Consider the following 27,066-nt stretch of genomic DNA (forward strand, 5'->3'; position numbering starts at 1 on the left):
TGTTGCGCAGTACTTTCCTGTTCAGCTGCAACAATAACATTGATTAATGATATTATTGCCACTTATAAAGCACACAAAAAATAAAGTAGATGACATTAGGATTGAAACAATCAGATTATTCATGATTAATCAAATCGAAAAATATTTACATTTCGCGATTAGGATGAAAAACCTTCTTTGTCTGTAAATCTGCTCTATCCAGAACTACTAGTGGCATAGTTTTACTTTCACTTGGTTCAAATTCTGTAAAATATCTCCTATTAAGCACAATCTTTTTTATTTCTTCTTTGTTTTTGCACTAAACAAACAAGAAGAGTCTAACTTGGCACTTAAAGTACAACCCTTCTTGTAAACTTATCTAGATAACATAATGCTTTTTGATGTTAAAAAAATCTCTTTAAAAATCCAGAATGCATTATGCAAGTGATGCTTTATGTACTTTGTGACCATTTTTAATACATAGCACTGTACTGATGAAAAGTCAACCAGATGCTTCCTTTGCTACCAACCAATGTTCAAGTGTACAATAAAGGTCATGCTATGCTATTGCATTTTAGGCAATACAAATCTGATTATTCTTTTTAAAAAAGAAATTGAATTATTTGTTTACTTGCATTTGTTTTCGTGTATCTCTATCACTCATAAAACAGATTGAGTAGCTAAATAAAAAAATCTGCAGAATGTACCAATTTCTTTATCAGATTACTCGATTAATTGTCACAATAATCGATAGAATACTTGATTACAAACTAATCTTTAGCTGCAGAAAAGCAGAAGGGGATTTACATAGGTGATGAAGAAAAATACATATAAACAGTGTAATCCAATCCAAGATTTAGCTTACAGAAGCACAGCTGCATGATGTAGAGTATTTATTAGAAGTGAGTGTACTGCTATTAAAATGCTATTAAAAAATGAGACCGTAATAAATCATTTCAAAACTTTTTCCACCTCTTATGTGACAAATTTTGAACAAAACAAATCTATTAGGGGGGAAATTGTGCGAAGAAATGTACTAATCTGCTCCCATCAGTTTTCCAAAACTTTTAACTACCGGAAACAATTTGTTACCACACCATACCACATTTATTTATAAACCACATGATGTCAAAGCACTCTTTAAATTAAATTCACCATTTAAATCTTTTAGCTGAAGCCATGGTTTTCATAGCAGATGCAAAAGATCAAAGTGATCTAACTGCTCAAAGGTGTCAGTCAGATGACTGGTACTAAAAACATATCCACAGTATTTTATATTGCTTTATATTACTATGAAGACATTATGGAGAGCTGGCCTGAAAACCTGTAACAGTGGTGGGCAAAAAGAGGCCCTGACAAAAGGACCGATGTTGGGGACCTTCATAAGGCAAAATCGGAGAAAACTTGCCAAGTCCACGTGACACCTGCCGATAGACTCATCCCCCAAAGGTGTTGTAGCTGTATTTGTAGCAAAGCAAGTATTATTTTATTCACTGTTATGCACGTTAGTAGCACATAGTAAAAACCTGGCATTATTTATACTCGTGTATACAATTTTTATATCCACTGTATGATATTCTTACCTAAATATTCCGAAGTGCTGTTATATAAATAAGCTGAGATACTATAGTGCAAAAGAGAGAAAAATACTCCCTTTTCGAGGTCATTGCAGAAACCTTCTTGGTCCTTTAAAAGCTCATTTCAGAGCTTTTTTCCTCTTTTCTCTCCTTCTACTCTACTGCCTTGTGAGTCTGCCACTCATTCAATCCATCAACAGTTAGCAGAGTGCAGCAAGGCAGGGAGATGACCTTAAAGACTCATGCAGACACATCACATGCATTTATGAAACCTTCACAGCTTCTGCACCTGTGCACTGATAATCACATCACTGGACACACAGATTTAAAATTCGGATCAATATCTCATTAGAACAGAATCAGCCCTGTCTTTTAAAAGTAGCACATAATCATTTATGGTGGCTTGATCAAATTTAGTGAAAGATTAATGTTGGACCTATTGCAGTAACCAGGGATGGGCCAATGTGAGCTTTTCACAGAATAATATCAGTAAAAATGTCAGTGTTATGGCATCATGACTCAAGATTAAAAAACATAAATTCTGAATGTTGGAAACTGCAAGCCTCTTAAAATGAATGTCATTCTCCATAATTCAACCAGTCTCGCTGGTTATCAGAAATCCAATAGGTTTCCTTGCTTATTAATAAATGTACTTTTATCTGAAGTACAAACAACACCTTTGCGTGTTGAGAGAATAGATTTCTGTATTCTTTATGCAATATTTATTATTATATGTACTTATTATGAAATGATAATAAAACAAAGCAAGCCTTAATAACTCATGAAACAAACAGGATGAATAAGTAATTGTAAAGTGCCCACTACTTGTGGACTTATAGAGTTAAAATAGAACAGGAGCTCCTTTTCTTTAAAGATTTAGCCTATAACTCAAGTTTCTGTTTAACTCTCATGTGCGATGACGAAGACTATTTGAGATGTTCTTCTTAGGAGTTTTATGGCTTAATTGTTATTTTTAAGAGGTGTTGGGAGAGAAAAAGGAAGGGTTACACTCATGAAAGGCATCTCAAAATCCCACAAATGGGCCAGAACTTCAGGAAGTTACCAATAGAGGAGATTGCCCTCTGTAGTCCGTAATTTAGCCACCGTAATCCCTGTTTGGCTGGAGGGATGGTCGATTTGGCTTCCACAGCCAATATGATGGGTCTCGGTCGCTCCTTGAAAGGCAAGCTGAGCAGACCTATCCTGGTACTAGCTTCAGGGATATTTGCAGGCTCCTGACTTTGGACCCTAACCCTTTGGAACAGTGTTAATATAAAGAGTGCATACTTAATAATGCACAAGAAGTCATCCAGATGAGTATAAAATGGCATCTTGCAGAACGTTTTCTAAAAATATTAGTGGTAAACAAACAGATATTGCAGTCACACTCCACAGGGTGATGATCAGTCTTGGTAGATTTGATTGGGTGCAGCTTCATCTCTCAGTGAAAGCTTTCTTACCTCTGAGTTCAGTTGGGAAGTAGCACCAGGACCTTGTCAGCCAAGGCTGGTCAACCATTAACAGGCGGACTTCTGGGAAACATAGAAGTCAAGTCGTAGATGTCTGAATTCAGAGTTCTTCCTCTGTGACATTAGGAGTTCATTGATGGATGACTAAAAGGAAAAAAGATTTCCCTTTTCTAACTTCAACACTGTCTGCTAAGAAAAGTTTTGCACACTAAAGATTTTTTATCATGTAAACAAATATTATTATGCGATACTTCAGTAGTATTGTGAGGAAGATGCTTAGTTTTGCCTGAAGTAAGAGTTTATTGATATTAAATAAGGCTACCTAAAGTGACAGCAAATAAGTCTTAATCCTGTATATGGCGGCCTCAGTCCTTGACGCAGACATACCAGGTTTGAGCCCCGTCTGCCGAGACCTGTGCTGCATGTCTTCCCCCTCTCTCCACCCTACTTCCTGCCTGCCTACTTTGGAAAAATAACAAAAATAAAGGCCACTAGTGCCCCACAAAACCAAAAACAAATTAGCACTTGATTATTTAACCAGGTCTAAATGTACAGCCCTCTCTCTTAAAAAACCTTCCATCCAAATGTTCTTGGTAAACAAAAAGTACAATTTCCAAATTTTTATGCTGGTAAATGCCTTGGAAATGTGGAAGGTTGATGAGCCCCCCAGAAAGTTACCCTAGTTCCTGGAAAATGTTCCTGTGTTAGAAATGTGCTTTACTCTCCACACTATGACTGCTTTTGTTTGTTATAATCAGAAATATTTCATAAGAGCGAAATTTGTCTTTCTTGCAAGTTAAAATGGTTGAAGCGTTCTTAAAGCCAGCTGACAGGCAGTGCTCAGCAACAGGCAGGGATAGTGGGAAGCACAGTGCTACTCTTAAGTCAAATTGCCATGGAAAATATAATTTAAACTGTAGGAACTGTACCGTGGAAACCTTTTGTAGCTTTGAAATGCAATTTTCTAAAACCTTGGTCTATCTTGATCCCTCTAGCTTTACCTGTAACTGGACCTCCGATCCAATGTAAATAGTTGGTTTTATTTAGGAGTTTAAAATCAATGCTTGGGCTCACTTTCCTGTAAACAGTTGATTCTTTGGACACTGTCTAAATATTTTCGACATATTCACTGCTGTGCACACATCAAATAACTCCTAAACTACTCTTGTTGTGTTTTTTACTACAATTGTGCTACAATAATAAAAACATGTTTCGTCCCCACCCCCCACTCCCATCACACTCACGGTGACCTCCTGACTACTTCAGAGTTCTGGCGAAATGTTGCCTCCAAACTGTCGAGTTTGGAGGTTTTTATCTGCGGCCTGAATTACCTCAGCTTCCATTTGGAAAGTATACTGCACATCACTCCCACTTGCCTACCTCAGCCGTCCATCATCTCCAACGTGTCTGTCTGTAGAACCAGACACAACTGAAATATGTGTCCCTCCTCTGAGATAAACTCTGTCATCTGTCATTGGAGGAAACGGAGGGAAATGACACTCAGACAGACAGCTATATTTCCTAAGAGGAAGTGTGGGATAGAATGGGAGATGTAAACAGACTGAGGAAAGGTTCATAGAACGGCAAGGCTTTGATGATGGGAAACAGATGAGTGTTTGTTCTGCAGGATACTTCTCTGATATTAGTGCCGAGTGGTGGATGAATGAAAGACACTGAATAATATTTGTGTGGTTAGGTCAGTGAGAAATGTTGTAAATCTTTGAAATGATAAAAAGAGGGTACTTGTGGGGCTTATTCTCAGTTTTCTGGTATGGGTTTTTATTTAGCCTTTGGAAGATTGGGTAGCAGGAAAGTTTTGAGTCTCCAGGCTTTATTCCTTAATCTATTAAATAAAGACAATTATGTAAAAGAAGTAAGGTGCTTTTTATATTTGTTTATATTTAGATCCTTGTCCATTTATTTTAGATTTGCCATTTTAAATCCTATGTTATGGTTTTTGAGTTGCTGATTAAACCAGAATCAGAATCAGCTTTATTGCCAAGTTTGTACAGACAAACACGGAATTTGACTCCGGTACACTTTGCTCACAATATAAATGGATAAATGCAAACCAATATAAAATCAAAGAGAGCAGTTTCATGGTTTTCTTTGGCTTGTAAACACTCTATGTTTAATATCCATGTTTAATCTAGGTATTAATCTTTAGGTTTTAATCTGAATGTGTAAACTTCAAAAATTTGATAATCAGTGTATGACAATTCAGTCCAGATTTCACAAGTTTTAGATTCTGAGTTGCAGTTGATCTCCTGAAGAAGTTACAGTCTGCTCTGTCCCCTTCTTGAAGACAGCTTCACTGTTGCATCTTCTTACACTCTTCCCCAACCTCCACTTTGTCTCCTACGATGGATATAGTGTTTGACCTAATGCTGTTTCTCCTTACATCATCATTTTCTTAGGTTTTTTTAAAATTCTAAATGAGGTGACTGTTCACACACCATGCTACAAGACGTTTTATCAGCTGCTTGTTCTCAACTTCTTGTCCATCTCTGAAGCGCCTGATAATTGCAGATTAATCTGAGTGTTTCTGCAGATGACAGCACTGTCTTGTACTGGAAGTCTGGGGTGGTCAGAGTGAAAGGGAAATGGTGAGAGTACGGTACCCTGTGTTGCTCCTATGCTGCTGACTACCTGTTCCTTCAGTCTCACAAACATTGATCTGTGAGGTAGTCCTTGATCCAGGAGATTGTTGAAGCCTCCACCTGTGTTTTCTGTGCTTTCTGACTTCATCTGGCTTAAATATATTGAAGAAATCAAGGAACATGATTCCCGCTGTGCTGACTACTTTGTCCAGATAACAGCGGGTTCGTTGAAGCAGGTGTATGATTGCATCTTCAACCCCAACCTCACAACGATACGCAAACTACAGAAAATCTGTAAAAACTCCTTTATGCAGATGAGACAAAGTAGAGATTGCTCGATCACAATGCCATGATTGGAGAAAACGGAAACACAAGATGTCAGACAAACACATCATGCATCATCCACTAAGAAGCACGGTGGTGGAGGGCTGATCTCAGAATCGTCTATGGTCTGATAAATGATATCAAAGCATCTTAAAGTCAAATATGAGGTCATCTGTTCAAAGACTAATGCTTCACGGAAGCTTGGTTGTCCACTGAAAAAAAGACGACAACACAGCAGCGAATCTACAACAGAATAGCTGAGAACTGTTACTAAGGAACAGTTGAGTTTAATTTTGTTCTCATATGTAAAGCTAGATGTTATTGCATTTCCTCTGTACTCAATGAACTGATATTGATCTACTGTGGATAAATTGGTATGCTCTTTAGTTTGAACAGTTTGAATTTAGATGTCTAAAAAATAACTGCTGTGCAAATCCTTACCAATTTTAAACTGCTTCTATGTGGACAAAATGCTTGTTTTTTTTCTATATTTTGTTCAAGAACTACAGCTTTTTGACTGGTCCAGTTATTCTTTCAAAATAATAATCCTCTATTGTCTGGAAACAAGAACATATGACTGGAGCTGGTTGTTGAAATGAATTTACACCAGTCCAAATTGTGTTTTAGAACTTTTACTAATATACTTTTTGATGGTATCTCCTCTGCAGAGAAAAGAAGATGTCTCGAACCAGTGCTCTGAAGGTCCTGGACCATGCTATGATTGGGCCTGAGGGAGCCGATAACTGCCATAAATTTGTGGATGTCCTGGGCTTGCGGACCATCTTTCCACTTTTTATGAAAACCCCAAAGAAGATGAAGAAAACTGGTTCTTCAGAGAAGGAGCACGAAGGTTAGTGAGTGATTAAAGTACGGGGCAGCATTAACCTGATTTCTATACAAGAGCTGCAGTCAGCTGCAAAGATTCAACCCAGCTGTGACCTCTTCAAATAGTATGACCCACTGGGTAAAATTCTGAAGACTGTGATTTGTTTATTTTTGGGTAATGGAGATTTCTGTGCACGTTTTGAGTCGTCGTTATTTTCTGACTTATGTTATGCAGCACTTTCTTGTCTTCAGCTGTCCTTTGCAACATGCTACAGGGTAAAAGCAAAGCATGTGTACTGATAATTAAACATCTGTAAAATAAGAGGAAAAAAAATCCCAAAAGAACAATGAGTTGATTGAAAAATATCTGGAATTGTTTTTTTCCCTCTGATATCCTGCAACGGGTCATGTTTGGAAGCTTTAACTAATGACCTAAGATGCATTTCTTGTGACCATTGCAACAAGCCTCCATCACTCTGCTGATTGATATTTGATGGTATCAAGCAACAGTGTAAACTCAAACTGTGTCTTGTGCAGTCTCAGGAAGCTTGGCTGCTGTTTTATTTCCAATTTAATATGAAAGCATTCTGTGCTTTATCTAAATCTTAATGGCTGTACTACATTTTCTATTCTGTCTTATATTCTATCACTTATTTCACATAAAACTTTTAGGTGTTTAAAATTAATTGTGCATAAATGTATAATGAAGTCAGACCTTGATCTTTGTTATTGAATCCCATATTTCAGCAGTGGGGCACCCTGATGTTGAATGCTTTAATCTTTTGCATATTTTCTGTTGGGTTTGATGAATATTTTATCAGAAATAACAATGATAAAGTTTCCATTTAAGATGACTATTTTTGCAGCTTTAACATGGAAAGGTTTGAGGTGTTTTTGGTTTAGAAAAGTAAAGGCGATAAATGGGAATTTATTTTTTAAAGCTACATAATATTAGAAAAACATCCAATTGTGATTATTTTGGTGATGGTTTTCATTGGGATTGATCAATATTTCTGTAATCTTGTCCTTTTAATCATCATAGCCCCACTATGTAAGAGTCACAAAATTCTAAATCCATTTATATCTATGGTATTTTATATAGGTACACCTATTCAATTCCCTGTTTAAACAAATAGAGAATCAAACAATCCCGTTGCACCACCTCAGACCTAGTGAAGACAACTTGCTGCAGTTTAAACTGAACCTCAGAATGTGCAAGAAAGGGAGTTTAAGCGACTTCAAACATTGCATAGTTGTTGGTGCCAGATAGGCCTGAGTATTTCACAAACCACTGATCTACTCGGGTTTTTACACACAACCATCTCTTATGCTGACAGAGTTAACAGAAAAAGGGAAAATATCCAGTAAGCTCCAGTTGTGTGGTAGAAAATGTGTTGCTGATGTCAGAGGGGAATTGACAGACTAGGGATGAAGTGAATATAAAGAAACTATCCAAGGGTTAATAATACCTACAGCTTCCAGTATCTTCTTTGTCTTACAGCCTAAATATTAGCTTTATTCTATGTGTTTGGTCGCTTGGACTTATCTTTGAGATCATTTAATAATGGCCAGTTGTTAAATTGGTGAATATATAATACAGGATGTTTTGGTACAGGATATTTGTATTATGGATGTTCAGCTGACGAATCTGCAACAACTGTGTAAAGCTGTCATGTCAATATGGACCAACATCTCTTAGGAATGATTCCAACATCTGGTTGAATCTAAGCTAGACAGATTCAAAGCAGTTCTTAAGGTTGAGCTGTCCTACTTGGTACCAGCAGGGTGTTCCTAGAAGTGACCAGTGAGTGTATTATAGGCACTTGAAATACAGCACCCTACCAAATGATATAAACAACCTAAAAATGGTGGAGGCTTCAAGCAATCTGTTGCGATTGCAGAGCTGCACATTGATGTTGTGACGACAGTTGTGATTCAGTATACTCCATCCATCATTCCATCCATCCAGCCATTGTCTTCCGCTTATCCGTGGGTTGGGTTGCGGGGACAGCAGCCTAAGCAGAGAGACCCAGACTTCCCTCTCCCCAGCCACTTGGGCCAGCTCGTCCAGGGGAATCCCAAGGAATTCCAAGGTCACCCGAGAAACATAGTCCCTCCAGCATGTCCTGGGTCTTCTTCTGGGCCTCCTCCCTCTGGGACGTGCCCGGAACACCTCACTGGGGAGGCATCCAGGAGGCATCCTAACCAGATGCCCGAGCCATCTCAACTGACTCCTCTCGATGTGGAGAAGCAGCGGCTCTACTCTGAGTCCCCCCCGGATGACCGAGCTTCTCACCCTATCTGTAAGGGAGAGCCCAGACACCCTGCGGAGGAAACTCACTTCGGCCGCGTGTATCCGTGATCTCGTTCTTTCAGTTATGAGCTTTGGGTTATGACCGATAGATGAGGGTAGGAACATAGATTGACTGGTAAATCAAGAGCTTCGCTTTTTTAATCAGCTCTCTCTTCACTATGACAGACCGGTACAACACCCGGGTACCCGGGGCAGCACCAATCCGTCGATCGATCTCCCGCTCCATTTTTCCATCATTCGTGAGCAAGACCCCAAGATACTTGAACTCCGCTTGAGGCAGGACCTCCCCCCTGACCCGGAGAAGGCACCCTTTTCCGGCTCAAGACCATGGCCTCATACCTGGAGGCACTGATTTTCATTCCAGCCGCTTCACGCTCTGCTGAAAACTGCTCCAATGAGAGCTGTAGATCACGAACTGATGAAGCCATAGGACCTCATCATCCGCAAAAAGCAGAGACGCAATCCCACGGCCCGAAATTTGTTTGAAGCTCTCCCGGAGGTGGGAGTTGAAGCTACGCCTCACGGGAGACTCCGCCAGGCATTCCCAGCAGACCCTCAAGATTCTTTTGGGTCTTCCAGGTCTGACTGGCATCCCCCCCCAGCCATCGGAGTCATCTGACCTACAGGTAGTGGTCAACCATTGAACTGCGGCCTAGGGTGTCTTGGTGTCAAGAGCACATACAGACACCCTTATGCTTGAACATGGTGTTAGTTATGGACAATCCATGATGAGCACAGACGTCCAATAACAAAACACCACTAGGGTTCAGAATGGGAGGGCCATTCCTCCCAACCACACCACTCCAGGTCTCACTGTCATTGCCAGTGTGAGCGTTGAAGTCCCCCAGCAGAACAAGGGGGTCCCCCGAAGGAGTGCTCTCCAACACCCCTTCCAAGAACTCCAAAAAGGGTGGGTAGTCTGAACTACTGCTTGGTGCATAAGCACAAACAAGTCAGAACCTGTCCCCCCACCGGTTGGCGGAAGGAGGTTACCCTCTCGTGCACCGGGGTGAACCCAAATGTACAGGCGCCAAGATGGAGGGCAACAAGTATACCCACCCCAGCTCGGCGCCTCTCACCAAGGGCAACTCCAGAGTGGAAGAGTGTCCAACCTCTCTCAGGGCGACTGGTTCCAGAGCCAGAGCCGTGCATCGAGGCGAGCCCGATTATTTCTAGCCAGAACCTCTCTACCTCGCACACCAACTCAGGCTCTTTCCCCACCGGAGAGGTGACATTCCATGTCCCAAGAGCCAGCTTCTGCAGCCAAGGATCAGACCGCCAGCCTCTACCCCTCCACCACGGTAAGGTAGCAGCCCAGGGAGAGGATTCAGTATACTGTTTAGCTTTATTTTTCAAATAAAAAAACAACAACTAAATGTCTAAAATTGTTTATATATGTATGTGTGTATGTATGTGTATATATATGTAATGTGCAAAGTTAAATTAATAAACTAGTCAAATCTATGCAGTAAATGCATTTCTCTGCATCTTCATCTCCTGTGGAGTCACTCGCTTGATCATGCATCGGTTTGTTCCCTCTTCAGCCTGTCAGTTTGATATCAGTCCAATCTTGATTGATTTTCCTGTCTGTGCCCTCAAACCTCTCATTTTGGAATGAGAGATGGGAAGTGCAAACTGGAAGAAAACAAGAAAGGAAAATAATAGTTAAAACCTTTTTCCACTCTTAGGATTATTTTGTTTGACTACATTCAAAACATGAAACATCTCCCCTCTTTCTTGTCTGTGTTAATTAAGTTTCATCCGTCTGGCGAGGCGTCTCAGCTTTGCAGAGGAAAACAAATTGTCTGCCTTTGTGTCGCTTATCACCAAGAGACTGAATTAACCTTTGAACCTTTTAAGCAGCAAGAGGAACAGTATGGAAGATAACCCTGCCTGGTAGTGAAAGTCTCTTGCACCCCTTTCGTATGTGCTGAAGGTTCTGGCATATTTTCATAACTGGTCAAAAAAATGGCATTTAAGTACATTTGTTGTTATTCAAACATGTTTACCTTTTCGTTGTGTTAATGCTTTCTTTGACCCATTATTAACACCCTCTGGGATTTAAGATCTCATTTTAAAGGATGTCCTGACATTGGCTTACAAAGACTCTAAAATACAACACACATAACTTAGTTTTATACGTTTTTAAATTAAAACTAAAATCTGTGCACTGACACATGCAACTGTCTGGTCAAATAAAGTCCTTCTGGCTCAGACATTTAAGTAGTTCCACTGTTTAAAGTTTGTGAGAGGACTTTCTTCAAATGTAGTTCAATTTAGAGATGATTCCATGAGTGAGGGCAGAGAGATGTTTTTTTTTCCCAGCTCACTACAAGCCCTTAGCGCAATGAAAAGGGGCAGGACAACTCCTGCACTTTAAGATTGTAAGTATGAAAGGAAAAGTTCAGATACAGATCATGTTTTAGACTCAAAAGAAAAACATTACTTAAAAAGAAACCCAACTATTTGCTTCTGTGTTTTACAAACTGTTTGATTCGATACTATGAGAAAGAAATGATCAATCAGGGTTGCTAGATGCTTGTATTCAGATTCTAACTCAATCGCTGACCATGAAGAGTGAAGATTCAGATACTTCAATTTTGAGTTAGAGAACAATATAACTTCTGTTTTTTAAGCCTTCAGAACTAGTTTTGATTGCTTAATGTTATCTGAACTGCAGTAAAAGAAAGTTGGAACTTATAAAATGTCTGATAAGATGTGGATGTAAGAGTACGTCACAGCATCATCAATATATAAATAGAAAATAGTACTGGGTAAGGAGCTCTCATGAAATAAAAAATGGCAGATGTCACTTCATCAAAGCAAAGTCTGTCTTGTGAATCAATACCTAGTCGCAGTCAATGAGACCTTGTCTGGCGAAATCTGTGTAAATATTGATAATGAGCGTAGTATGTAAAGAAGAATGTTTTAAGCTGGAAAACGTTCTTCCATGTTTTAGACTCTTATTTTGAAGTTGAAGAGGAAGTAGTTCTTGAGTTATTGTCCTACTATGCTGACTTACTGAGCTAATGAAGACCTTGTCGGGTGGCTGATAACACTATTACGTAGTCATTGATGAAGCCTCCACCACTTTTAGGTTGTTTATCTGGCAATTTTTGGACTCAGTAGGCAATATAGTGATCTGTAAGGACTGTGAGAATTTTGCAACTGTCTGTTAGCTGCTAACAGTGCTAAAATTAGCACCTGCTTCTTAGCTTTGTGCACGGTGGAGCTAGGGTAGTTGTTTGGACCCGTCTCACCGCAAGAAGTTCCGGGGGTTGAATCCCAGCCTGCGCTCTTCCTGCATGGTGTCTGCATGTTCTCCACCTACATTCGTTGTTCTTTCCAAGTACTTTAGCTTCCTCCCATAGTCCAAAAACATACATTAGGTTAATTTAGCCAGCCAAGAAGTTTGTTTCTAAATGACATGAGAGGTGCATCTCTTTTAAAAAATAATGAAACGATGTCAATTTTTACATTTTTATACTCTTCTTTGTAATCAATAAAAAAATATGGATTGGTATTTCTATGATCAAATCCTCCTAATCTAATTACTGGCTGGCTTTTTGCATATTCCCTCTTGTATTTTCATGATTTTATCTCTGATGATGAGTTGTGGCTCGAAGGCCTCTTTGCCATAATACTAATCTTTAGGTACCTCCATAGATTCTGTATCAGATTCAATTCGCACTCTGGTGCAGCCAGTCCAAAAGATTAGTATAACTTGAGGTCAGAAAAAACAAGTTTGTAAAATGTGACCATCAACTAAACCTGCCATAGATACCTATGGCAAAAAAAACATTGGTGAAACTTTCAATTAATCAGTGAAAACAAAAATAATCTTAATTTTTTGTTCTAAATCTCAATTTCTTGATCAGTGCAGCTTAATTATTGTGTAAGAGTGGAAAATTTGATCTAATAATTATAATCGCTTCAGGTAGTCTTTTGCTTTTGTATTTCATGTGCTATTATTTTATGTTCTTTGCATTTAGCCTGTAGAAGATTTTCCAGCAAGTCTCCACTGTTTTGTCAAAGTGCCATAGGTGTAATGAAATGCCTGTCAAAATGCAAATCATTGAGTTACCCATCCCTCTCTATAAGCCTACTAATTGAAAATGTCATTAATGAAGAGGTTCTTCTGAATAACACAATAACGCTATAGATTAATTAACTATTGTATGCTTCAAACAAATGTAATTAAGAGGTTGGGACCTCTAAGTCCTTCCCTCTTTAGTCTCGTCTTTCTTTCATGTCCATTTAATTCCTCTGTATTATAAACTTCAGTGCAAAGATTGATCGCTGCAAGATCCTTTCTGAAACTGACTCAGTCCAAATGACCTGAGATCACCAAGCCAGATTAGCATAAAAAGAGCATAATTAATGAAGAGATTGTATGTGGGAAGAAAAAAAACCTGGGAGGGTGGAAACACAACCCCGACGACAAATTACATCTTGTCGCTCATGAGTATTCTTGTCACAATTCTGCTACTTGTTTTGGGGTCTATGTTTATTGGTGTATGTACTTTGTCATTACCACTGAAATGAGATTGTGTGATGGAAATCGGTGCCAGCCTGTTGTAATATTTAGGTGGCTAATGATGCGAGCGAGTGTTCGAGGGAACAGAAGTAAACAACTAATTTACATGGCGAGGCACAATAGTCATAGTTCCATCTCCAACTCCAACTCGGAATGGGGCTTATTTGTCTGCCCGTGTGCATATGTGTGTTGTGTTGGTAAGGAGTGAGGCTGGGAGAGACCACAGAGGCCTTTGTACTTGATATAATTTAAATTCCACACAAACAAGCTCCCAGAGCTGTGAATGCCTGTATTGTGACCTTTATTTTTCTAATGAATGCTCTAACATAAGTAATGAGTAAGGCATGCAGGCTGATAGAGAGACCCGTATTAGAGAAACTGTCATATTATAATGCCTCTGCTGTTCCTTTGGATATTTGCATTGATAGGGAAAAGCCCATCTAATGAAAACAGAATATCTCTATTAAAGCGGCTTATCGTGCTGCTCCTGCAAACAAAACAAAGGTTGCAGGTTCATCATAAATTTATGACTATAATTTAAACAGGCAGTTAAGTTATTACTTATTTCTACTATTAAGAAGTGTACATTTTTATCAAGTTATCAGTATGTGGATGAATATACCTGCCTTTCAAAGTACTTCTTCATAGTGAAAACAATCTATGAAAATGAAAGGTATGGCATGTATTTGTTTTCATCCCCCTGAGTCAGTACATTGCAGAACTACTCTTTTGGGCTATGTCTTCCCAGCACATCAACAGACCGAACATTTTACCTATTCTGCTTTGCAGAGTAGCTCAAGCCCAGCAGGACTGGATGTAGAGCGATCCATTTTAAGTTGTGCAACAGATTCTCAGTTGAATTTAGGTCTGTACTTTGACTAGGAGATTCTAACACATGATTATACTTTAACCTTAACCATTCAGTTGTAGCTTTGGCTTTATGTTTAAGGTTGTTATCCTGCTGGAAGGGGAACCTCCACCCCAGCCTCTACCTTTTTGCAGGTTTTCCTTTAGGATTCCCCTGTATTTAGCCCCATCCATCTTTCCATGAACCCTGACCAGCTCTGCTGTGCATGCAGACCAAAAGCATTCCCCACAGCAAGATGTAGCCACCACCATGTTTCATTCCCCTTTTCCACTGGCTCTATTTAGGCCGGTTTCACTCCACTCAAGCTACTTTGTAGGCATTTCGTTTACTGTTTTCATTCCATACCTGTACCTACCATAGCAGGTAAGCTCAGGCCTGAGTAGGGACTACATGTGATATGAACAGACTGTTCTTTACTGATTGGCCATGGGATGGCCATGGTTTTTGAAGATGTAGTGCAGGGAAAAGTTAAGAAAACTCAAGAGTAACTACAGTGGACCACAATGGTCAAAGTGGGTCAAACCAGAATATAATTGTACTATTTACAAATCATAAACCATGCCTGAATACTGAAAGAAAAGAACAAGGACACTTCAGCTTTCTGAATTACATGCGGGTAGGGGGCGCTGTATTTAATATCATAAAACAGCTGATCATACCTAAAATCAGCTGTTCAGAGGCACAAACATTTCTCCCAAAACACACAAAATAATACCACTATGAAACAGCGTGTTTGGTTCGAAAATGTATTGACGGTCCTTAAGCGAGTCAGTGTCTGCAGAAGGGAGCAGGCAGAGAGCAGCTACCCGTAATCAGGCAAATGGGAGGAAGCTCCCCAATGAATCCGTGGAGCACGAATTCAATTCAATTCAGTTTATTTATATAGCGCCAATTCACAACACATTTCGTCTCGAGGCACTTCACAAAAGTCAGACACATACATAACAATTAATCCTAACCATTGAACAGTGCAGTCAGATTCAGTTGTTTATTCAAATTGGATAAAAGGTTTTTCTGTCTAAGAAAAGCCAGCAGATTTCATCCAGTCAGTAACTTGTAGCATTCACTCCTCCTGGATGAGCATGTAGAGACAGTTGGCAGTCACTGGTGTTGACTTTGCAGCAATCCCTCATACTGAGCATGCATGTAGCGACAGTGGAGAGGAAAAACTCCCTTTTAACAGGAAGAAACCTCCAGCAGAACCAGAACCAGGCTCGGTGTGAGCGGCCATCTGCCACAACCGACTGGAGGTTTGAGAGAACAGAGCAGAGACACAAAGAGAACAAAGAAGCACTGATCCAGGAGTACTTTCTATGGGAAGGAAAAGTAAATGTTAATGGATGTAGCTCCTTTAGTTGTTTCACCTAGAAAGAAAGAACAGATCAACTCTGAGCCAGTTTTCAAGGTTAGTATGAAAGAGAGCACATAGTTAGTCACAGTAAAAGCTCAGTCAATTGCCATGTCTGGGAGAGAGAAAGGGTTAAACACTGAAAGACAGGGCCAGGCCATGTGGATCATTGGTAGAGGGTGAGCATTAAGTTGTTGCCAGCAGAAGCTTGGACGATGCCCCTCTCCAGAAAGGTGTCACAGGTAGACAGAGACAGGCCAGGTGTAGCTTCTAGGAAGAGAAAAGAGAGAGAACAAAGTTAAAAGCTGAAATAACAGCAAATAATGCAAAATTGGAGAGTAGTGTGAGAATGTAGCGAAGAGGGTGAAAGAGGTCATATCCAATAACTAACCTAAAGCTAACTTAATAACGGTCAGAGGTCCGCGGTTTGGCGCTTTAAATCCTGGTCCTCGTTATTGCCATGGCTGTGACAAAAACGTCCTCATAAAACCCAAAATTGTAACTTCTTCAGCCAAACGTTGGAACTTCACCAGTCCAGAAAGCAGCCTCTCTCCTTTCTGCTTCTCCTGCCAACCCGTCACATCAGAACCCCTGAGCCTTAAGATCTGGCTGGGCTGTGGTCCAGATAAGCATCCCAGTGGATCATTTTATACATGGAAAAAACATACGACATTGTTGCATATACAATAATAGAAACATTTCTTGTTTTTTGTTTGTTTTTATTATTTAAAACTTTTTTTTATCATCGTTTTAAGCAGATCACATTTTCTTGATAGTGTCACTCAGTAACATTAATAGCGGCACAGCGCACTACACTGACGGCTGGAGGTGGGGCTTCAAGCGATAGCGCCAGCCACCAGTGGGTCAGTGGAAACACAGGTACCATGCTGAGTAGAGAGAGACTGAGTGGAGCAGAGCCGTGTAACCCAAGTAGAGCCAGTGGAAAAGGGGCGTTACTGTGAGGAAGGTATGTTCGGAGTGATGGGTACTTTTAGTTTTACTCCATATCAAAGTTCAAGTTCATTTTTGATCTCTTCCACATTTGCTGTCGGCTACATGTGCCAGTCTTTTATATCTGTGGACATGTGCCAGTCTTTTGTAAAGGCCCCGATTTGTTAAGTGCATAACTAATAGGAGCCATATCCACAGATTATCCCACCTGTTCTGTGGATCTCTGCAGGTCCTCACGAGTTCCCTTGAACCTCTTCACTGCTTCTCTGATTAATGCTACTCTTTCCCGGTCTGTAGGTAGACAGCCAAGTCTTATTAGGTTTGTATTTCTGCCACATTCCTCTTATTATTACAGGATGGAATAACTTCAATTGAACAATTTTCTTTTTTATAAAAAAAAGGAAAGCTGTATATTAGTTTTCTTCCACTTCAATCAAATAAATCTCAAAGTACAATATACATTTTTGGTTGTAATGTTACAAAATATGAAAAGGTCAAGGGGTGTGAATACTTTTGGCAGCGTCTGCATATTTTTTTTTTTTTGTCGCTGTAGCAGGAAAACATGGTGATTTGAATTTAATAATAAACAATTAATCACACAGTTCAATCAAAAACTAATCAAATGCATCTCTCACTTAATCATCTCCTTCCAGCACTGATTGAAATCAGAAGCATTCTACATGATGCAAATTTGATTGTAATCTTTGTTGACATAGTCGTATCATGTAATCCTATTATAAGTTTGTTTAGGAGGGAAGCTTTGCTGTTTAGATCCTTGTGTAAAGATGCATCTTATTACCATCTTGTTCAAGCTTAGTCTTTCCTGCTGTGAGGATTCATCCTGTTTCATCTCCATTAATATGCTAAGGCATATTTATGCTTAATTTTAAAATGCTCAATATTCTGTGCAGGAAAGGTAGCTCAGAATGCTTCGAAGAAAAGTATCCTTCAGTTGGGAGGAAGAGTTTATTAGCTCAAACTTTTTTATTATGAGCTTTTTGAAATGTACTGTTGGTTTTGAAGTGACTCATGGTGGAATAAATTTGCAATATACTTTCTGTTTCTAAAGATTATTTAAACTTATAACAATAAGGGGAATATACTGTGTTAGGATTGCTGAAACATTTTCATTTTTCCTAAACGCTGTTATAAGGCATTTATGTTTGCAAATCTAGACCGGACTGCAGTGTTTTCCCCTTCAAGGAATCAAGTATTTGTGTTCACCAGAGCAGTTCTATTGCTAGACCAGAGCTGGTCCAGAGTTGGCCCCTAAATGTTTCTACAACGATGCAACAAAGAACAAAGGTGTGTCTTCCACAGCCAGAGTTATGACGATGTGTCAATGTGCCACTAAAAATGTCATTCTATCTCTGTTGCATGCTCTGGAGGGTTGCAGTGCAAAATGAGAGTATGTTGACACAAATTACAAGATTTAACTTGTTTTCCCCGCCAACAGAATATAAACTGTCTAATTTATAAATGTGGTTCAAACAACAGTTTGTGTTTGTGAGTACTTTCCATGCAAACACTTCTGATTACTTATTGGTATTTAGAAAATAACTGCAACTGAGGGATAAACCCAGATTCTCAGGCATAGTTCATGAACACCATCCTGCTTTAATAAAACTCATAGGACAGTGCAAATATTCAAAGTCATAAACTGTGTTGATAAAGTCAGAAACAGCACTATAATTTAGTTTATTGATCTATACTCCGGATCAAAATTAGACAAATTATTGAAAACTGCATTAAAACTTAAACTAGATGGTTATCAGCTGATCAGGAGTTTTCAAGGCCGTAGTCAAGCGGTTGACCACAAAAATATCATCTGCACTGAGCCAGAGTATCCATTGAGGTGCCCATGAAGGCACAGGCAGATTCTTGACCCAAAGTAAGACCCTAACTGATGATGACCCCAAACCAGCAGCTATAAGACAGCATCTGAAAGAGAAGGTCTTAAAGAAGAAAACATGCCATCAAAAGGACATAACTCCTCCTATGCCACAAATCTGCCCCTAGGACTTTGCTAGTTGTCTTCTCTAACTTTCAACATAAATGACACGGCAGCGTTTCCATGCTGCTATCTGCAGCCCATCCATATAAAACAGTGGGCTAGGGTATAAGACATTTCTGCCTCCTTGGTCAGCGGTTTCTCCTGTCAAGCCTGTGTTTGGTCTCCATGGTAGCCAAATGTTGTACTGGCCAATGGATGGTTGGAGTCTCCAGCACTTTCATTACTGCTGTAGACAAAATGTCTCAACTGCAAACTTCATAATTACTGACACTAAACGTCTCTTTAATGAATTATTTTCTATTTGGAGCCATTATTATGCAAACCTGGATCTTATTTTTCAAAAATGACAGATGATAATAATTAAAACATATAGTCACCTGGCATGAGTAAATAATAAGCACTTTCAGCAAAATGTAGGTTTATGAAAATGCTTGTGGGCAATATTTGGTACCCAAGGGCAAAAGCACCACATGTGATGATTTTGGTCGTTGTAATTCAAGTTTAAACAGTAACGCAGCACATCAGAACCAGAATTTAATCTTTCTTCTTCAGGCACTGAATGCAGACTCTTCACAAGACTAGTCCATGGGAGTGGGAGGCTGATTGCTCTCCCCAGGGTAGAGGGGATTCGGGTTGAATCAGGGCCACCTGTCTGCTCCTCTGTCATTCAGGACTAAACTGTCAGTTAATGCTTGACTCAAGATTTCTTCTTTTTAAATATTAATACACAACAAATATGACACTTGCACCATAATTAATGGTAGATTTTGTTTTTCAGTGCTTTGTAGACTTACATAGGTAGTATACTCTGAGAAGATCGACACAATTTGTTCCACCTTGTGAAACCATACAAAGTCCAGCTGCAGTTTCTTGTGTGGTTTCATATTTATGTGCATATTTTCATTTTGTGAATGGAAAGGTTTGGATTGAACATATTTAATAATTTAAACTCTTTGATGATCCATTTTTATACAGATTCATTTGAGGGAATCATATTTAGTGTAATCAAAAAACCATTCAACAGTTTATACAGCATTGCAACCTGTCATTTCAAATGAAATGGGTTCCCTTCAGCTTCTGCTGTTTAGCCATTTTCAAACAGATTATTTCGTTAAAAATCAGAATTTCAGGTCTAAGATTTTTATAGACACTTTTGTTATATACCATATTTTGATTCAATACATAAATCCATTACAGTTTTAATTGGTGAATATTTAGCATTCATTTATTCACCCTGGCACCACCTTAGGTGGGCTTTCAAATCTGTTGTATTGCTGTACGTAATCTGCGTCAACTATCTTTTTCTCTCTTACCATTTATTCCAAACCAGTTTGAACTTGTTTGGACATCTTGTTAATAAAGATGAAAACCCATTTTTTTCGCTTTAGTCTTGGCATTGAATTGAATTAGCTCTGCTTGATCTCCTTTGATACCAGTGAGCGCTCTTTAAACTATAGAAAAATTTAGTGGTTGATGGTTTTCCTTTTATAATATTACCTATTTTATTGTTAATCTTTGTTTTGTGTTATTGTTAAATAGTTCAGTGTGAAGCAGCATTTTTGAAATAAGTATTGACCTGATGTCTGCTTTAGACAGATGAAGAAGCTGTTTTATTTAGCTTTGCCCCCTCTTTGGTACCTGCAACCCAATCATGCTTCCACTGCTTCACAAATCTCAAAGGAGCAGTTTCTGTAGAGTTTTAAGGTCTTTGGAGAGAATCGTTCCACAGCCAGCGATCAATAGCCCCTTGAGCAGGGCATGGGGGTGGTGACATCAATTACCAGTTGGATCAAGTTGATAAAGTAGTGTCCTTTTGGAAATGGCAGTCAGCCTCCTTGTCCCTTTGTACAAGAAGGAACGTGTTCTACAATAAAATAAGGGACCCTTTCACCAGACTAACCTGATTTGCAACCAAATCATCCTTTTCCTGTCTTGCTGGTTTATCTGTTAAGTGAAAAAAACCCTATCTGAACAATATCTGAGATGTTCTTGGGATTAAGAATTTTTACTGTCCTCTGGTTACCGGGACAGTTACCATAGATCAAACCAGTCCTCCATCCATCCATCCACACATGAACGCATACACACACACACACACACACACCGACATACAGACACACACACTTACATCCATACATACCAGCTTTATCCTAACAGGTTCATGGAGGGGCCGCTGCCTATCTGCTATTTAATAAACTCAAAAATGTGTTCCAAAGGACATGCTGTTTGTTGGTGCCTTTATCTACCTAAATGGTGAGAATTCAGACTTGATACATTAAAAGATTAGGAAAAAAAAAAAACCAACTATTTAATCTTTGACCTGTCAAAAAAATCTATCAAAGGAAACCCTACCATTGCTGCTCTCTGGTCAATACAATTCATCATCCTCTTTTTTAAAGGTTTTTTTTTTGGCACTAGTGGGTTTATTTGTATTATTTAGACAGGAAATGGGCAGAGAGAGAAGGTGAGAAGGCATGCAGCAAAGGTAATCGAGTTGGGAATTGAACCCCAGATGGCTGCGCTGAGGACTATTGCCCCTGCATGTAGGACACACACTCTACCTCTGCACCATGCACCGTGCCCTTTAATTTTTTTTTTTATGCAAAGTAGATAATATTAGCCGGAGCGGTATTTAATTTAATTTATTTTTTCAAGTTTAAGATACTACCGAGCTGCTGCAAGTTTCCAGCATTTGTTTAGGCTTCAATTCTCTGCATTTTTTTATCTAAGTGCAACATCTAATGTAGCATATTACGCCATAATTACCTGAACAACCACACTACCTTAATATAAATTAAGTCTTGTCTTTTAGCTACATTCACTACTTATTTTGAATGGAGTAAATGAGATGTACTGTAATTGCGTTAAGTTGGCTTTTATATTTACAGATATCTCTGTCACATTTATTATGTTAACAACAACCAAAAACTACAGGATTCTTCATAAATTCAATTAGGCTTCAATAAAAGCATTGGCAACGTGAGTCAATAAATCTCTGATTGATCCTACTCCAACTAAATCTGTGGCTTCAAATCTTTCCAATCAAACAGCTTAAATCTTTAAAATCTTAAATTAAAGCTTATAGCGGGAAACAGACTAAACCTCGCAGAAAATAAGCCCATATGGAAGAGATGGAATATTATAAACAGCTTCACATGCCCCACATGTGAGTTGTTTTTTTTTACAAACTATATGGCCATCATAATTTCTTTAAGCACCCTTTCTGTCATCAATAGTCGTTATCTTGAAACAAACGTGTGAGAAAGAGGCCTCTTGGTGTTGCATATCTGCATTTAAACAGGATTTCACTGATAAAGCAAACAATAATAAAATGATTACAGAGTTGCCATTTTAAAGTGTCTTTAGTGACTTATAGAAGCGATTAGCATGGTTAGGATTTCTAGCTGTAAAAAGTAGCGTCACTGCTTAACTGTAAGATTTCCAAACGATTGCAAGCTGTTCCTAATCCAGGATGTTCTTCAACAGATAGGATCAGGGTCTGCAAAGGGATAAGCCAGGCCAACATTTAGCCTCCTGGTTTTTGATGAAGTCTGAGCCCTAGCTTAAAAGTAACAGCCTGAATGAACAATCAATGCTCACAACTCTTGTGCTTGCTGATTTGTTTTGTAAACACCCCGGTGATACTGGAAAAGGCTAACTTTTTTCATTCAGTAGCAACTTCTACACTGAAGAGTGTTCTCGGCGCTTCCTGTTAGTAATTAGATATGGTGCGTTTACTGCCAATCAGGCGTAGAATTGGCCTGTTCCGTCCTCCAGCTGATTTATTGGTGCATCTCCAATAATAGCAAGTATCATGCTTGGTATTAGAGGTCTTGTTGCTTATTTATTCTCCAATATTTTGATGTTTTCACACATATTAAAGATACATATCTGAAATCTGTGGGCTTCATCATTAGATTTCAGATGACTTCCACAAAGTTGTAGGCTTCTGCCTGATGAATGTATCCGCAGTGGCCCATTATGTGAGCTTTTTCTGATGTTTTTTTTTTCTTTTCTTCTCAAGTCTGTGCTTTTAAATCAGCCTGACCGCTGTGCTGTATGTTGTTCCAGTGCATTTTCTGGGCTATTTCTGCTCATGCTGTAACTCTTGATGGATATATGTGCCTTCTGAAGCAACTGATGGTGGCAGGTGATACAGTCTTTAGTTTTCTTGGCGCTCATGTCTTGTGAGTAAAGACACTGTGGGTCATAGGGGGATTGGACAAAGGAAGCTGACAGCAAACAAGAGCCCTTTTAAAATGCAGAAATTGGATTGATTCCTGCACTCCTGTTGCTTGGCAACTGAAAAGCCCCATTGAGAGAGAATATTGACCTCTTGTTGATAAAGTCCAATTACATTTTTCTGCCTTCGCTTTGTATATATCCAGAGATTTTTACAATGTCATCCTGGGCCCCCTCCTGTGTATACACTGCATTTCATTCAATATCTTGGAGAAATATTGTGCTATGACGGCCACCTGCTCTTGGAGCCTGTGACTAAGAAGAGATGTGAACATGATCCTTCTCACAAAGCATGAGTAACAAGGGGTTTCATTATGTTTGTGTTGCTAATTTAGTCAATTAACATGTCTGCAGATCTTCTGCTCACTAAATGGCCCCAAAGCTGCCACAGGCAAATTTCCATCACTGTGAGAAACCTCATTCAGCTTTGGCCAAAACTGTTACACATGTTCCAGCAGGCTCTGAAATGAAAATTGATTTTGAAATGTAATTTACATTTTCTTCTCCTTTTGTTCCAAGCTGGCGTTTTTTTTTTTTTTTTAATCAGGTTGCTGTTTCTGAGGGCTTTGACTGATAACATACACTGTGTTGCCAAAAGTATTTGCCTGTCTACTTTTACATGTACATGACCTTTGATGACATCCTGTTCTTAATCTATAAGGTCCAGTTTGTTGATGGATCCACAGTTGCCAGCAGTAGCTACTAACTATTCTGTAAACATCTTCCACAAGGTTTAGGAGTGTGTTTATAGTTAGATGAGAAAACCTGAATTGCAGCCTCTGCTTTAATTCATCTCAAAGGTGTTTAAGAAGGTTAAAGTCAAGACTGTGCAGGCCAGTCAAGCTTCTTCACACCAAACTTTATACACCTGCAACCATGGAAGTTATTGGTACACCAGAATTCATTGATTTGGTCATGGGATTCAATACTTTTGGCAATATAGTGTATGTCAATTAAAATTCAAGTACTTGTATGCTGTGAGCTCTGAAAGAGAAAGTGTGTCCAAACGTTTGACTGGTAGTGTAAATGTAATTAGCCTACAATAATATGCACCTTTGGCAGGATTTGAGACACTGTTTTGTAACTAACAGCTTTACTTTGAACTCATCCTCAGAACACGTCTGCTCTGTCATCGGTTCCATGCTGAGAAACCTCAAGTCCCAGCAGAGAACCAGACTACTCAACAAGTTTACAGAAAACGACTGTGAAAAGGTTGGTTTTTCTATCGTTCCTTTTGATGTTTTTTTTTTTCTTCGTTCCTGCTTCGTATTTCTTTTATATTCACTGCTAATAATTGAAAACAGGTTGCAGTAGGTCTAAGCTACTTATTTGCAGTCATGGCCCTACATGTTGTCACCCCTGAAATTGTTCAAGAAAATGAAGTATTTCTCACAGAAAAGGATTACAGTAACACATATTTTGCTATACACATGTTTATTCCCTTTGTGTGTATTGAAACTAAACCAAAACAGGTAGGAAAAAAAGAAAATTGGGCAGAATGTCACACCAAACTCCAAAAATGGGCTGGACAAAATTATTGGCACCCTTAACTTAATATTTGGTTGCACACCCTTTGGAAAAAAATAACTGAAATCAGTCGCTTCCTATAACCATCAATAAACTTCTTTCACCTCTCAGCTGGAATGTTGGACCACTCTTCCTTTGCAAACTGCTCCAGGTCTCACTTATTGGAAGGGCCCCTTTTCCCAACAGCAACATTAAGATCTCTCCACAGGTGTTCAATGGGATTTAGATCTGGACTCATTCCTGGCCACTTCAGAACTTTACAGCGCTTGGTTTCCATCCATTTCTGGTTGCTTTTTGACATATGTTTGGGTTCATTGTTGCAAACCCAGCTTTCTGACACTGGGCTGTACAGTGTGACCCAATATCTTTTGGTAATCCTCAGAATTCACAATGCCTTGCACACATTCAAGGTGCCCAGTGCCAGAGGCAGCATAACAACCCCAAAACATCATTGAACCTCCACCATATTTCACTGTAGGTACTGTGTTCTTTTCTTTGTAGGCCTCATTCTGTTTTCGGTAAGCAGTAGACACAAGATGTCTTCCCAGAAGTATTTGTGGCGTACTCAAGTTCATTTTGACAAAATGTAGTCTTGCTTTCTTATGTCTCTGTGTCAGCAGTGGGGTCCTCCTGGGTCTCCTGCCATAGCGTTTCATTTCATCTAAATGTCGACGGATAGTTTGCGCTGACACTGATGCTCCCTGAGCCTGCAGGACAACTTGAATATCTTTGAAACTTGTTTGGGGCTGCTTATCCACCATCCGGACTATTCTGTGTTGACACTTTTCATCAATTTTTCTCTTCCGCCCACGCCCAGGGAGATTAGCTACAGTGCCATGAGTTGCAAACGTCTTGATAATGTTGCGCACTGTGGACAATGGCAAATCTATATCTCTGGAGATGGACTTGTAACCTTGAGATTGTTGATATTTTTCCACAATTTTGGTTCTCAAGTCCTCAGTCAGTTCTCTTCTTCTCTTTCTGTTGTCCATGCTTAGTGTGGCACACACAGACAAACAATTCAAAGACTAAGTGAACTTCTCTCCTTTTTATCTGCTTTCAGGTGTGATTTTTATATTGCCCACACTTGTTACTTGCCCCAGGTGAATTTAAAGGAGTATCACATGCTTGAACAATCTTATTTATTCACAATTTTGAAAGGGTGCCAATAATTTTGTCCAGCCCATTTTTGGAGTTTGGTGTGACATTCTGTCCCATTTGCTTTTTTCCTCCGTTTTTTGGTTTAGTTTCAATACACACAAAGGGAATAAATGTGTATAGCAAAATATGTGTTACTGTAATCCTTTTCTGTGAGAAATACTTCATTTTCTTGAAAAATTTCAGGGGTGCTAACATTTAGGACCATGACTGTATATGTTCTTGCTGTTTCACTAAAAACCTCTCCGAAATAACAAATTTTCTTTCTCTCTGCTGCCCCTTCACCCATTTCATTACATGTATCTCTTATGCAGATAAACAGACCCGGACAAACTTGTTGATGCTCTGTTTCAATTGAAAATTTGATTAAATTAATATAATTTCATTAACACCTGCATCCCTTTACTATGGTTGAGAGATCAAATAAAACACTGTAACGAAATGATTTGGCTGTCAGATTTTAAGACTATTATTTGTTTTGTGATTATGAATATGAATATATTTAAGATTAATATTTTAATATTTTATTCAATAATATTTAGGTCTGTTAAGGGTTGTCCTGTGAATATCAGCCCAGTAAGGCGATGGTATTAGGACAAAATAGAAAGGGATGAGCGGAGCTCTGACATTATTGAACAGCAAAACTCTGCATACACACAGAATTAATTCACACAATTTCTTAAAATACAAGAATTTATTAACAAATATAAGTCAACACAAAGTCAAACATATTTCAATCAACAAACTCTTTACTATGCTAAAACAATCCAACTAAACTACCAAGCAGAATTAAAGAATAATGTAGACTAATTAGTTATGTACAATATAAACAAGGTGATTAAAGATGATTGGAAATCATGACCAAAGGAGTGATGCAACATTACCATGCAATGTTTATGTTTGAGAACCAATTATTATCTTGAAGAATCTGGAAATTAAGTTAAGTTAATCTTGGAACTAATTTGGGCAATAATTGGTATACCTTTAGACAACCATTCACAATGCAAGATCAGATAAAATATTATTTTAATAAAATAATATTTTAAAGAATGATTTGCTGAATAAAACCAACCTTCTGGATGACCAATTCTCAACAGTGTTTAATTAGCTGCCTTTATTTATTAAAATAATATTTAAATAAAAATTATTTTGAATAAGAAACAAATCTTTGAGAAATGGGCTTAATTGTGTTACTTAGTTATCAAGTCTAGTAAAATAATATTTAGGGAAATATTATTGGGAAATATTATTTTACTGGATTGAAAACTAACAACGTTTTGGGTAAATGATCTTAGCAGGCAAACACGAGTTCTTAGCTGTTAGCGGTTAAAGC

At 38.7% G+C, this 27,066-nt stretch overlaps 1 protein-coding gene across 1 annotated transcript in view; it reads left to right on the top strand.

Moving 5' to 3' along the window:
• Positions 1–27,066, top strand: part of ctnnbl1 (catenin, beta like 1) — a 94,473-nt gene that overhangs the window by 32,779 nt on the left and 34,628 nt on the right. The window contains exons 11-12 of the mRNA XM_047362895.1: positions 6,618–6,799; positions 24,163–24,260. Of these exons, the coding sequence (XP_047218851.1) occupies positions 6,618–6,799; positions 24,163–24,260 (280 nt within the window). The remainder of the gene's footprint in view (positions 1–6,617; positions 6,800–24,162; positions 24,261–27,066) is intronic.

This window comes from Girardinichthys multiradiatus, chromosome 1, assembly GCF_021462225.1.
Source record: "Girardinichthys multiradiatus isolate DD_20200921_A chromosome 1, DD_fGirMul_XY1, whole genome shotgun sequence".
Taxonomy (NCBI): domain Eukaryota; kingdom Metazoa; phylum Chordata; class Actinopteri; order Cyprinodontiformes; family Goodeidae; genus Girardinichthys; species Girardinichthys multiradiatus.